Consider the following 13,178-nt stretch of genomic DNA (forward strand, 5'->3'; position numbering starts at 1 on the left):
CAGGGCTCAATCTCACCACCCTGAGATCATGACCTGAGCCAGAATCAAGAGTGGGACACCTAAACCACGGAGCCACCCAGGCGCCCCAGGAGCAATTTTTTTCTTTTAAGATTTTATTTATTTATTCATGAGAAACACAGAGAGGAGAGAGAGAGGCAGAGACACAGGCAGAGGGAGAGGCAGGCCCCATGCAGGGAGCCCGACGTGGGACTTGATCCAGGGTCTCCAGGATCACGCCCTGGGCTGAAGGTGGCGCTAAACCGCTCTGCCACCCCAGCTGCCCCCAAGAGCAAATTTTTGTAAAAAGCAGAGGCAGGCAAGGGCGAGGTGAGGTGAAGTTTTCATGGAGAGGGACATCCTGAGGAAGGCTGCCTCCCCCACCATTCCACTGTTAGCCTCATGACGCAGTCCCTTAAACCCCGTTTCCCTCTGAGTCTTTTTTCCTTTCTTCCATTGTCTGCACATCCTGACTTTCATAAGATTCACAGACAAACCCTTAGACAATTAATTGACTCATCAAGACTAGACAATTCCTAGGTCTTCAAGGCCATCTTGTTTCACCTCCTGATTCTTTTTTTTTTTTTTTTTTTAAAGATTTTATTTAGTTATTCATGGGAGACACAGAGAGAGAGGCAGAGACACAGGCAGAGGGAGAAGCAGGCTCCATGCAGGGAGCCCAATGCGGGACTTGATTCTGGGACCTGGGGATCATGCCCTGAACCTAAGGCAGATGCTCAACTACTGAGCCACCCAGGGTCCCTCTCCTCCTGATTCTTCCCACTGACAAGACTGGACCTGGAAGCACCAGGCCTCAGAAGCACCAGACGCCGGGGCTGGCTTCTCCAAAAGATAAGGGGTAGGGGGCAGTCTGGGGCACCAGGGACAGAGAGACAGGAGAGGATCAGACTATTAAGGACGAAGCTGACTTTCATTTCAGTATATCGACTTCACATAATTTTTCAAAACAAAATTTTATTCCACGAGTGGTTTTCCCCCCTAATTTGAAAGTAATGCATTTGGGGCCCCCTAAAATGTGTGATCCAGCCTGTCCAAGGCTTGAATCAGGGTATCACGGGAGCTGCCCTCCTTATGCCATTGCTTCCAGGGCCTGGGAGAATCCTGTCTGCTGCCTGCGCTGCAGAGCAGCCTGTGACCATTAACTTCTTCACCCTCCACCCCCGGCCCAGGGCGGGCACCTGGGGCCCCGGGTCACGTGCCAGGCAAGGGGTTTGTCCCTGGGGCCCCTCCGGCCCCACCAGAGCCAGGATCCTCGGTGCCCAGGCTCATGGCCATGGCCCTTGTGCTCCTCGCGGGGGTTCTGCTCCCTTGCCCAGGCGAGTTCCTGCCCTTTAAAAAGAGGTTCATGAAGGTGAGCCAAAAGAGCATTTCGAACCTTCCACTGTAGTCGCCTTAGACCAGCCAGGAGGCACTGGTTGGGTTTGGAGAGCTGAGTAGGGGGTGGGGACTTGTTCCCAGGGCTGGAAGCTTACTGAGTCCCCCAAAGGGCTTCAGAGCCCTGCTGCTTCACCTGCCTGGTGGCCCCGGAGGTGAAAGAAAGTGGCCTTATGACCAGCACCAAGCCCCCCCTCCCCTGAGCCGAGCCCACCCCAGGCTGTCTCAGACCTGCCCCCCAGCCCGGCCTTACCAACCTGCCCTAATCTCTCTTCCCCCTCTCCTGAGCAATCGCTCTTCATTCCCTTCCCCATCTTTCTGTCCCTCCCTTTCTTCCCACCCCTCCTACCAAGTGTGAACTGGGGGTATAGAGCATAGAGGGAGCCCAGGAAAAGGAGAGACACAGGCAAAGTACTGACCCCCCCCCTTCCTCTCCTGGGTCAGGTGCAGGGCAGGGGGTGGCCCCTGGTGGCCACCATCTCATGGCCTCTCTTCCCGGACCCCAGGGGCCTAGCAACGTCCCAGGTCCTCCCTCCCCTTCCCATGCAGCCAGAGAGCTGGTGGCACCAGAGTTGTCCCCACAGGTGAACGGAGTGGAGTGCTCCCACCACTCCGAGTGCGTCAGTGACTGCTGCCTAATGAACCTGGACCACGGAGGCGCCTTCTGTGCCCCCAAGGCCAGAATAGCCATGTTGTGCCTGTTCCAGGTGAGGCTCTGGGCTGGGGCAGCCAGCTCTGGCCTGAAGGGTGGGGGAGGCTAAACAGGCCTCTGGGGCTGCCCTCTGCTTTCTCACCCTCTGCTTGGAGTGCCCTCACCCCTTCCTCACCCGGCCACTCCTACTCATCTTGCAGCACAATTCTGGTTGCCTCTTCTGGGAAGCCTGCAGCTCCCACTCTCAGCACAGCCTGGATTGCCCCAGTCTTCCGTGGGTGCCGTCCAGAGCATGAGCTGGCTGGAGCTTGCCCAGGGCAGGCTTGCAGCATGGCCATCTTTGAACCCCCTACCTCCAACTTAGTATCTGCACACAGTAGGTGATCACTGAACGTTTGTTGAATGAATATCTCAACCCTGACATCACTGAGGCAAAGGAGATGGGAAAAGACCTTTTCCCTACCAGTCCCCACCTCCCTCTCTCTCTTTTTTTTAAAGATTTTATTTATTTATTCATGAGAGACACAGAGGGAGAGGCAGGCCGCCTCGTGGACCCCGATGTGGGACCTGATCCCAGGACCCCGGGATCACATCCTGAGCCAATGACAGACGCTCAACCACTGAGCCACCCAGGTGACCCACCTCCAATTTTTTGAGAAGAGCCTGGCACTGAGGCAGCAGGGACCAGAGCTTGGGAGTAGGACCTGAGGTTTTTTTGTTTTTTCCTAAAGGTTTTATTTATTTATTTATTCATGAGCAACACAGAGAGGCAGAGACACAGGCAGAGGGAGAAGCAGGCTCCCCTCAGGGAGCCCGATGCGGGACTCGATCCCCGAAACAGGATCATGCCCAGAGCTGAAGGCAGACACCCAATCGCTGAGCCACCCAGGCATCCCAATGCCCTGAGTTTAAATCCTGGATTTTCCATCCCCTGTCTCTGTGACTTCAGCCAGGTCACTTCTGCTCTTTGAGCCTTAGTTTCCTCACCTGTAAGATGGTGCTAAAGTGACAACCTCACCAATATTGTCCTGGCAACGACAGTGCCCATCCGGGCTTGGTTCTGAGCTGATAGAAATGCAGAACGCATAGTACGGGTCGTTACTCCTCTTCCTTTCTTATCTGGCCCTGGGCCCAAACCTTTCTAGGAAGAATGGGCTCGGCCTCCACTTCCTTGTCTGGGGAGCTGCCGATGGCCTGACTGTACAGCTGGGGTGGCCAGAGGGTCTTTTCATGATGGGCCCTGGATCTATTTTATTCAGTCCTCATGGTCACCCCATGAGGCAGGTTACTATTGCCACCCCCATTTGACGGATGAGGAGACTGAGACCAAGAACTCACTAACTTGCCTAAGGTCATAGAGCTATCCACTGTACAGCTGAGAGCCCCCAGGCTCCTGCTCCCCGAGAGGTGTAAACCCCCTTCTTCCCTGTACCTTGGTGACTCCCACCTCTCGTTCACATTTCCCACAGACCAAAGGAGCCCTCAACGTCATATGCCCCTGCCAAAGCGGCTTGAGTTGCATATCCAAGGACCCAATCTGTTCCCGCCGTTGCCATTTGATTTAGAGGAGGATCCAGGCTGGTCGCTGCCACCCCACCCTCCCTCAGTCCCTTGGGGCCAGAGGCCTGGAGAGCCCTGTCTTGCTCACATTCCAGCTCCTGAGACATTAAAGTCACTTCCTGGCTCTGGCCTCTGTTTGCACTTTCTGGGAGAGGATACCTGGGAGGGATTATTCTAGTCCGGGGTGGAAAGTTTGGCTCTATCTAGAGGCCTGGTGGTCTTGGGACCGAGTTGCAGGAAGGGGATGGGATAAGGGTAGTGAGCGAAGAGGCTGGGTCCCGGGAAGGTGTGGAGGGCTGGCTGTATGGGAAGGGTAGGGTTGGGGAATATGGCTGGAAGGTGTATGTTGGGGTGCCCATGGATGGGTTATATGGTAGGAAGGACTGGAAGGGAATATTGAAATGCTTTCCAAGGGGAGCAGAGGGTGGAGATCATTGAGAGAATGTTATGAGAAGGTGTGTAAAGTGTGTAAAGTATAAATGCAAAAATGTTCAAGCCTGTGGTGGGAAAGACCTGGTGCTTTCGGGTCTCCACTCTCCCAGATTTTTTTTTCAAGATTTTATTTATTTGAGAGAGAGAGCATGAGCAGGGGGAGGGACAGAGGGAGAGGGAGAGCAGATTCCCCGCTGAGGAGGGAGCCTGACGTGGGGCTCGATCCCAGGACCCTGAGATCATGACCTGAGCCAAAAGGTAGACGCTTAACTGACTGAGCCACCCAGATGTCCCTCCACTCTCTCAGATATTATCGGTTCCATTTTACGAGTAAAGAAACTGAGGCTCGGGCAGCCCGGGTGGCTCAGCAGTTTAGCGCCGCCTTCAGCCTAGGGCGTGATCCTGGACACCAGGGATCAAATCCCACGTCGGGCTCCCTGCATGAAGCCTGCTTCTCCCTCTGCCTGTGTCTCTGCCTCTCTCTCTCTCTCTCTCTCTCTCTGTGTGTCTCTCATGAATAAATAAATAAATAAATAAATAATCTTAAAAAAAAAGAAACTGAGGCTCAGAGAGCTACATGACTCCCAAGGTCACGCCTTAGGCATGATGCTTAACCGCTGAGCCACCCACAGATTCCCTAAATGCTTTCTTATCTATATTAATTCATGTTATTGTTACAGCAAGTTTAGAGTAGGTACTATAATTATCCCTATTTTACAAATGGGGGGCACCTGGCTGGCTCAGTCAGGAAAATATGCAACCCTTCATATCAGGGCCATGAGTTCGAGCCCCATGTTGGGTGTAAAGATCACTAAACAAAATAAGCAAATAAACCTATTTTACAAATAGGGTATTGAGTACCCTTCTCATGATTTCAGAATAAAGGATGGGGCTGGGATCTGAACCCAGGCTGTCTTGTTCTAGAGGACAGGATCTTATTTATTTATTATTTATTTTAAAGATTTTATTTATTTACTTATGAGAGACACACAGAGAGAGAGGCAGAGACACACGCAGAGGGAGAAGCAGGCTCCCTGCAGGGGGACTCGATCCCAGGACCCCAGGATCACGACCTGAGCCAAAGGCAGACGCTCAACCGCTGAGCCCCCCAGGCGTCCCCAAAGTCTTTGCCTCATTTTATTGTGGACCATGTCTTGCTCAACCATTTCTCTATGGGTAGCCATTAGGAACATTTCCCAATCCAAACCATCCATTCAAGATACAAGTTCTTGGCTAAGGACACAAAAACCTGCTGTAAAGATAGCTCAAACAAAGTAGATGACTTCTCCTGCACCTGCTGGTGGAAGAGGCAGGACGAGGGCTCTGCTGGTTGAGGTTGTCCTTGTGCTCACCACCTTCTAGCTTCCTGCTCAGCCATCTGCTGCTCTCCTCTCCATCCTCCTTCTCTGTCCTCCCCTCCTTCCTCATTTGTTTCTTTGTTGCATTACAGGAGTTAATATGCAGATTCAGAGGCATTATTTTTCTGCATCTGGACATTCAAATATTACTATGTTCCTCACATGGAAGTTTTAGAGGAATAATCCTAATGCTGAGAAGACCAAAGCTCCAGGTCACCTTCATTTAACCAAATCATTTTCTTCCCATCTGATCAGCCTTTTCTCTGCCCAGACACGGCTCTCATCTCTCAGAAGCCTTATTTCTAAGGTGAGGTCTCTACCCCCATAGGTTCCTCCTTTTTTTCCAATGCAAGACAACAGACAATGTTATGAGTTCAAGTCCCATTTCATTTTCTTCACCATTGGCACCAGAAGGCCTGCCTTCCTACAGGTAGCTTGGGCTGTGTGAATATTTCTAGCCAGCAAAGTGACAGGTGTGACTTCTAGGCCTAAGCAGAGAAGCCCAAGTGTGACACATTGGAAAGGAAGTCTCCATTTTTGGTGACTGGGCAATGACAGCTTTTAAGCCCTCACTCCCCTTCTGCGCCACATCTAGGCAAGTCCATATAAAGGTACACACTCTCCTTGGTGCTGGTGGGCTGTGCAGACCACATGCCCCCAGCCTGCCCAGGGAAACCCTCACTCTGGCCCCAATGCTTAGCCACAGTAAAAACAGCCAAAGCCACACACCCCTTCATCCTTGCTACTCACACCTCCTCGCACCTGCCCTGCTGTCCTGGGAACGTTCCTGTGTTCGACTAATAAATCTTTTCATATCATCTTGTTATGTGTATGATCAGTCCCAACATCTGAACCAATTTTGTTTGGTGGTTGGTTGGTTGGTTGGTTAAGATTTTATTGATTGATTGATGAGAGACACACAGAGAGAGGCAAAGACACAGGCAGGGGGAGAAGCAGGCACCCTGAAGGGAACCCGATGCAGGACTCAGGATCCCAGGATCCCGGGATCACGTCCTGAGTTGAAGGCAGACGCTCAACCACTGAGCCACCCTGGCATCCCCCAAACCAATTTTGGATGAGAGTTGATTTCCCCCTCCATGAAGCACCCACAAAAGCTTTGAGTTCCTAGTTCTCTCTTGCCACAGCCAGACGGTCAGATGAGGTGGTGGGTGGGTGGCTGGGTGGTGCCTGGATCACTAGAGTCACCCATGAAGGACGGTTTACCCCAGAGAGTGTCCTGATTCTGTACCTCCTCCTAACCCCTCTCCCCCACTGCATGCACTCTCTCCTTCTCAAAGAAAAAGAAAAAGAAAAAGAAAAAAAATTCTAATTGAAGATCTCTGGGGAAAGAGAGTGGAAAGATGAAAACTAGAACCTAATTGTTACTTGATAGCTCTGTGACTTTTGGGGAAGTTTGGCAACTTCTCTGGGGCTCAGTCACCTCATCTGAGAAAATATTCATGATGCTGTTTATTAATCATAATATACAATCAGGGGGAGCCTGGGTGGCTCAGTCGGTTGAGTCTTCCGCTTGGGTCATGATCCTGGAGTCCTGGGATGGAGTCCCCGCATTGGGCTCCCTGCTCAGCGGGGAGTCTGCTTCTCCCTCTCCCTCTGCCCCTGCTTGTGCTCCCTCATTCTCTCTCTCTCTCCCCCCCCGCTAAATAAATAAATAAATAGATAGATAAATAAATAAATATTTGGAAAAAATGAGCTCTATTAAAAATAATAATAATAACATACAATCGAATTACACGAAAGAATCTTTTCAAATCCCTGGAACTCGGAGACCTTTGAATTCTAGAGCTAATGAGATCCGCTGCCACATGTGGCTAGTGATCATCAAATGGGAACATGCAGAAAAAGCACATTTTTGCATTGGTGCAAGTCCTGTGGGACAGCTGTTCTGGAATGTCAGCTCCCGCAGGGCAGGCATTTCTGGGCATTTCTGTTCCTTTTGCTCCCAGCTGTGTTCCCAGGGCCCGGAACGCTGCCTGGACTCAGTGGGTGCTCGGGTGCTACTTGCTGACTACTGGGCTCGTCTGACAGAGACGATGGCGGCAGTGACAGATCGTGTGACCTCCTAAGACGCAGCATTGGGGATCAGGACGTGTGTGAGTGTCGGGGAGGAGGGAGCCCGGAGGTGACAAGCAGGCTCCGCTTTAAGGTGAATAGGAGTTTGCAGAGACAGGGTCGGGCCGCGGAGGGAACCGCCGGGAGTAGACAGGAAGGCCTGGCTCGGCCGGTGCGTGCGAGAGAAGTCACCTGTTTGGGTGCCACGAATGGCAAACCTGCCACATCTCTCTAGTCCCCTCGGGCACCAGCTCCCGAGCGCCCGGCCCGGGCGAGGGCGAGGGCGAGGGCGAGGGCGAGGGCGCAGCGCGGCGAGCGCGGGCAGCCGCAGGGGCCGGGACCAGGGCGCCGTCTCCCCGCAGGACGCCCGGGAGCTCGGCCCCCAGCGCAAGCCGCGCAGGAGCCAGGGCTGCCGCCGGGCGCACGAGGACAGCACGTGTCACAGCCCGGGGAGGGGGTCCCCAGGAAGGAGGGAGGGGGACCCAGAACCCGACGGAGCAGGGGGAGGGGAGGGGAGCGGCCAGCCCCGGAGCCGGAATGCGCGCTGCGACTGCACGTCCCAGACGCCTGGGGGAGCCCGAGGACCGGCCCAAGGTGGGGACCGCCCCCAAAGGCTGGGAACCCCAGGTGGGGGGCGGGGGGCGGGGCTTTTCTTTCGAATGTGGGTTCCGGCTCGGGCTCTCGAGAGGTCATCTCAGCAAACTTCGAAAGTTGCCTTGTAAGTGGGCACAGCTAGAGGGTCGGCTCCCAGCGTGGTTCCCGGCCCTCCCTCCTCAGCAGCCCCAGGGCTTCGGCTGTGGCTCCAGGTCAGGGGGTGCGCAGGAGACGGGAGCTGGTTTGCCCGCTGAAGGACTTAAGGAGAAAAGGCGGAAGCCGCCTGGGAGTGGGTGTTCATTCCCTCAGGATAGGCACATGGGTTCAGGACGTGAAAAGTGATGCCAGAGATTAAACTAGGAGGAGGGCACCAACAATCCTAGGGGGCAGCCTGGAGGAGGCAACCAGAATGAACTGTGTCTGAGGGGGTCCCTTCAGCTCAGGCTCCTCTGCTGTGTGCAAGCAGATGGGCCCCAGAACTAGACTGGGCTGGGAGTGGGGGCTGCCCCTTAAGGGCTGAGGGCAAAGCAACCCCCAAGGGGAAGGTCAAAGTCCTGTCTTTCCCAGACATTCTTGCACCTGGATAACGAGTTGTTCCTGTCTGCTGGACCTGATTTGGGTATTTCTGAAGAATGAGAAATCATTTAAAATCATCTGTGGCTGTTGTAAGAAAACAGGAGGAGGGGGAGGGGAGGGGAGGAGAGGGAGGAGGAGGAGGGGGAGGAGAAGTAGTCAGCTAAGAACATTTTCTTCTAATGCTCTCTCTTTGTTGCCTCCCCCTCCTCCATCCACTCCCACTGGAGATGCAGGTTGAAATGGGCTGTACACAGGTTGCTGGGGCATGTGTGTGTGTGTGTGTGTGTGTGTGTGGGTGTGTGTGTGAAGGGTCAGAGAGGCAGGAAGCTTAGGCTTGGGCCTTTCCTCTGTTGGGGCATGAATGAAAGTCTCCCAGAGACTTGTGCTCCCCTCCCCACCCTGATGGGCTTCAGCCCATTCCATAATCCACCCTCCAAAAGCTCAGTTTGCACCTGAACTCTTGGTTCCCCTGACCTTAAATATCAGAAATGTTAAAGAAAATGTACAAGACAGGGACACCTAGGTGGCTCAGTGGTTTGGCACCTGCCTTCGGCCCTGGACGTGATCCCCGGGGTCCTGGGATCCAGTCCCGCATCAAGTCCCGCATCAGGCTCCCTGTGTGGAACCTGCTTCTCCCTCTGCCTGTGTCTCTGCCTCTGTCTCTCTGTGTCTCTCATGAATAAATAAAATCTTTTTTTAAAAAAAGTTGAAGACAAATGTGTATAACAGTTGCCAGTCTCAATCCATAGAGCGTGCAACGCTTGAGCTCCATCCAGGTTATGAGTATGAGCCCCACATTAGATGTAGAGATTATTTTATTTATTTATTTATTTTTATTATTTTTTAGATTATTTTAAATAAATAGAGTGTTATGGAGCATTTACTATATGCCAGGGGCAGCACTAGATGCTTTACATGAATGATCTCACTTAATCCTACAAAAATCCTTATGAGGGGTCAGAGCTATTATCACCCCTATTTGAGAGAGGGAAAATTGAGATGGATTGAGCAATTTGCTCCTAGTCACACAGCTTGAAAGTGATGAATTGGGCTCTTCTGGGACACCAGAAGAGAAAGGAGGTATGAGGCAGAAGGAAAGAGCTTAAGGAAAAGAAAGAATGCAGCACCTCCTATGCTGGGGGGAAATCCGGGGAGAGCATGAATCAAGAGGAGTTTTGGGAAGTTGTGCATAGGCTGGGAGGCTTTTAGAGCCAGATGCTAGTTTACTGGCTGTGTGTCGTGAGTTTTCAGCAGAAGCAGGTTTCAAGGCAGCCCTGCTATAATCGGATTACATTTTGGAGATAAATAATTCAGATTTTGGACCCAAAGTTCCATACTCAGCTATACTTCTGATTAAGTGAGCCCTCAGTCCTGAGCCAAATGTGCCCTCCAGGATGACGGGCTTATTGTGCAAGAGCTCAGGAGTTGAGATAGAAGCTGAGGTTTACTTAGAGCACCCCCTGTAAGTCTTAATGACACTGTAACCCATGTCTTGGTAGAAATTGCTTCTGTACTAAATGTGTCAGACAGATACTTGGTGTTACATGCACATCAGAAAGATACAGGGTGGGATCACTGGGTGGCGCAGCGGTTTGACGCCTGCCTTTGGCCCAGGGCGCGATCCTGGAGACCCGGGATCGAATCCCACATCGGGCTCCCGGTGCATGGAGCCTGCTTCTCCCTCTGCCTGTGTCTCTGCCTCTCTCTCTCTCTCTCTCTCTCTCTCTGTGACTATCATAAATAAATAAATTAAAAAGAAGAAAGAAAAAGAAAGAAAGAAAGATAGATACAGGGTTACAGTCCATAGTGGTACAGGAGCTCCCCTCATTTGGAGAAAGTCTACAAAATGCCCTTGGAAAGAGAGATTGCAGGCTGGAAACCCAGCCTCCAAAAATACCTGATGCCTTCAAATTTAGAAGGGGAGGGGAAGATATGTTGCTGATACAATTAAACTGGCTTCATGTGATGGGAGGAAAACTTTTCCTCTACTCTCTTAGGTTCAGTTTTTGGGGTCTGCAAATTAAACGGACACAAGATAGCTTGGCAAGAGAAAAGACAGTTGTTTTATTAGTTAATTAGTTTGTTTGTTTGGGGGGGGGAGGAGGGGGAGGGAGACAAGCAGACTCTCCACTGAGCAGGAAACCTGATGTGGGGCTATATCCTAGGATTCAGAGATTATGACCTGAGCCAAAATCAACAGTTGGACATTTAAGCAACGGAACCACCCAGGTGCCCCAAGTCAGATTTTTATTCACATACATATGTGGAGGGAATTCACAGAAAAAGGTGACTCAATGAGGCAATTGGAATTTGGGGCATATACGCCACCTTAATTGGGGGAGGGGAATGGGAGGACGACACTTTGGAAAATGGCTTCTTAATAGGGGGAGGGATGGGAAGAAGGGGCATGTAGGAAAAAGCAAATTATTTTTAAGAAAGCTAAATGGGACCTTAGGAGAGTAGATGGGTCCTTAGGAGAGTACGTGATAGTTTTGTGACAATGTAGTGCTGACATCCACCAATGGTAAGACTCCAGTGAGAAGAGTCAATCTTTCCTGGTTGCAAGAAACCTCCCCAGGAGGGAATTTATGATGGTTGAATTCTTTGGGGAGGCTCTGCTTTTAGGCAGATAAGGAGTTTTAGAAAAAAGCCAATTCTCAAATGCCTTCAGCTTACAGTAGCAGCACTATTCAGTGGAAGTGAAACATGAGACACATAAGTAATTTTAAATTTTCTATTAGCCATAATTCAAATTTGATAATGTATTTTATTTTTTAAAATTCTTTAAGTTTAATTTAGTTAACATATACTGTATTATTAGTTTCAGGGGTCGAATTTAGTGATTCATCAGTTATACGTAGCACCCAATGCTCATTCCATCAAGTGCCCTCCTTAATGATCATCACCCCGTTATCCCATCCCCCCACCCACCTCCCTTCCAGTTTCCTCAGGTTGTTTCCTAGAGTTAAGTCTTTTATGGTTATCTTCCTCTCTTTTCATCTTATTTTATTTTTCCTTCCTTTCCTCTGTGTTCATCTATTTTGTTTCTTAAATTCCACGAGTGATGGGGATCACTGGGTGGCTCAGCGGTTTAGCGCCTGCCTTTGGCCCAGGGTGTGATCCTGAAGTCCCAGGATCGAGTCCTACATTGGGCTCCCAGTATGGAGCCTGCTTCTGCCTCCTCCTGTGTCTCTGCCTCTCTCTCTCTCTATGTCTATCATAAATCAATAAATAAATAAATAGTAACAGACTTTAAAAAAAAATTCCACGAGTGAAATCATGTGATATTGTCTTTCTCTGACTGACTTATTTCACTTAGCCTAATACCCTCTCATTCCATCCATGTCACAAATGGCAAGATTTCGTTCTTTTTGATGGTTGAGTAATATTCCATTGTGTGTGTGTGTGTGTGTGTGTGTGTGTGTGTGGTGTGTGTGTGTATACCACATCTTCTTTATCCATTTGTCTTCAGTGGACATCAGGACTCTTTCCATAGTTTGGCTATTGTGGATATTGCTGCTATAAACATGGGGGTGCAGGTGCCCCATCAAATCCCTATGTTTGGGGCAGCCCTGGTGGTGGTTCAGCGGTTTAGCACCACCTTCAGACCAGGGCGTGATCCCGGGGGTCCTGGAATCAAGTCCCACGTCGGGCTCCCTGCATGGGGCCTGCTTCTTTCTCTGCTTGTGTCTCTGCCTCTCTCTCTCTCTCCATGAATACATAAATAAAATCTTTTTTAAAAATCCCTATGTTTGTATCCTTTGGATGAATACCCAGTAGTGCAATTGCTAAGTCATAGCATAATATATTTTATTTGTAACCCAATCAAAAATGGTATTTCAGGATGCCTGAGTGGCTCAGCGGTTTAGCACCTGCCTTTGGCCCAGAATGTGATCCTGGAAACCTGGGATCGAGTCCCACGTCGGGCTCCCTGCGTGGAGTCTGCTTCTCCCTCTGCCTGTGTCCCTGACTCTCTGTGTGTCTCTCCTGAATAAATAAAATCTTTTAAAAAAAAGTTATTTCAAAATGGAAAATACTTGAGATATTTCATATTCTTTTTTATTGGTAATAGGTTTTACAAACCCAATTTGTATTTTTACACTTATCCCAATTCAAGTCAGCCACACATCAAGTGCTCAATATGTGGCTAGTCGATACCATATTAGACAGCATATGTCTACAAGGTCCAGAATTAGGAATTTTTTATGGATTCAAGCCTGCAGATACTCCTGCCTGCTTCTATTTCTAGCAGATCTAGAAAAAAAGTCACAGAAAGTGGGGAGCCCCTGGGATTAGGATATTAAAGAGGCACATGTCACTGGCAAAGCTAAAACTTATAGGACATTTTTTCATAGAGAAAAAGTGCATGTGGAGGATGGGGTGGGGAGTGGGGAGGGACAGAGGGAGAGGACAGAGAGAACCTTAAGCAGTCTCCAGTGTGGAGCCTGACTTGGGGCTCAGTCTCACAACCTTGAGATCATGACATGAGCTAAAATTAAATAGGACACTTAACCCAGCCACCCAGGTGCTCCCTGCAGAGG

At 50.5% G+C, this 13,178-nt stretch overlaps 1 protein-coding gene across 1 annotated transcript; it reads left to right on the forward strand.

Moving 5' to 3' along the window:
* Positions 1-1,061: 1,061 nt before the first annotated feature.
* On the forward strand, positions 1,062-3,724 carry CLPSL2 (colipase like 2). Its single transcript, XM_038553322.1, has 3 exons — positions 1,062-1,369; positions 1,977-2,099; positions 3,514-3,724. The coding sequence occupies exons 1-3, from the start codon at positions 1,286-1,288 to the stop codon at positions 3,607-3,609; spliced, it is 303 nt and encodes a 100-aa protein (XP_038409250.1). The 5' UTR covers positions 1,062-1,285; the 3' UTR covers positions 3,610-3,724.
* Positions 3,725-13,178: the final 9,454 nt, after the last annotated feature.

This window comes from Canis lupus, chromosome 12 (genome assembly GCF_011100685.1).
Source record: "Canis lupus familiaris isolate Mischka breed German Shepherd chromosome 12, alternate assembly UU_Cfam_GSD_1.0, whole genome shotgun sequence".
Lineage (NCBI taxonomy): Eukaryota > Metazoa > Chordata > Mammalia > Carnivora > Canidae > Canis > Canis lupus.

What these genes read in the sequence shown, in the direction of transcription:
- CLPSL2 (XM_038553322.1), top strand. Translation starts at nt 1,286, where the DNA reads ATGGCCATGGCCCTTGTGCTCCTCGCGGGGGTTCTGCTCCCTTGCCCA. An exon ending in TTAAAAAGAGGTTCATGAAG is followed by an intron (nt 1,370 to 1,976) that starts GTGAGCCAAAAG and finishes TTGTCCCCACAG; the next exon opens with GTGAACGGAGTGGAGTGCTC. An exon ending in CCATGTTGTGCCTGTTCCAG is followed by an intron (nt 2,100 to 3,513) that starts GTGAGGCTCTGG and finishes CATTTCCCACAG; the next exon opens with ACCAAAGGAGCCCTCAACGT.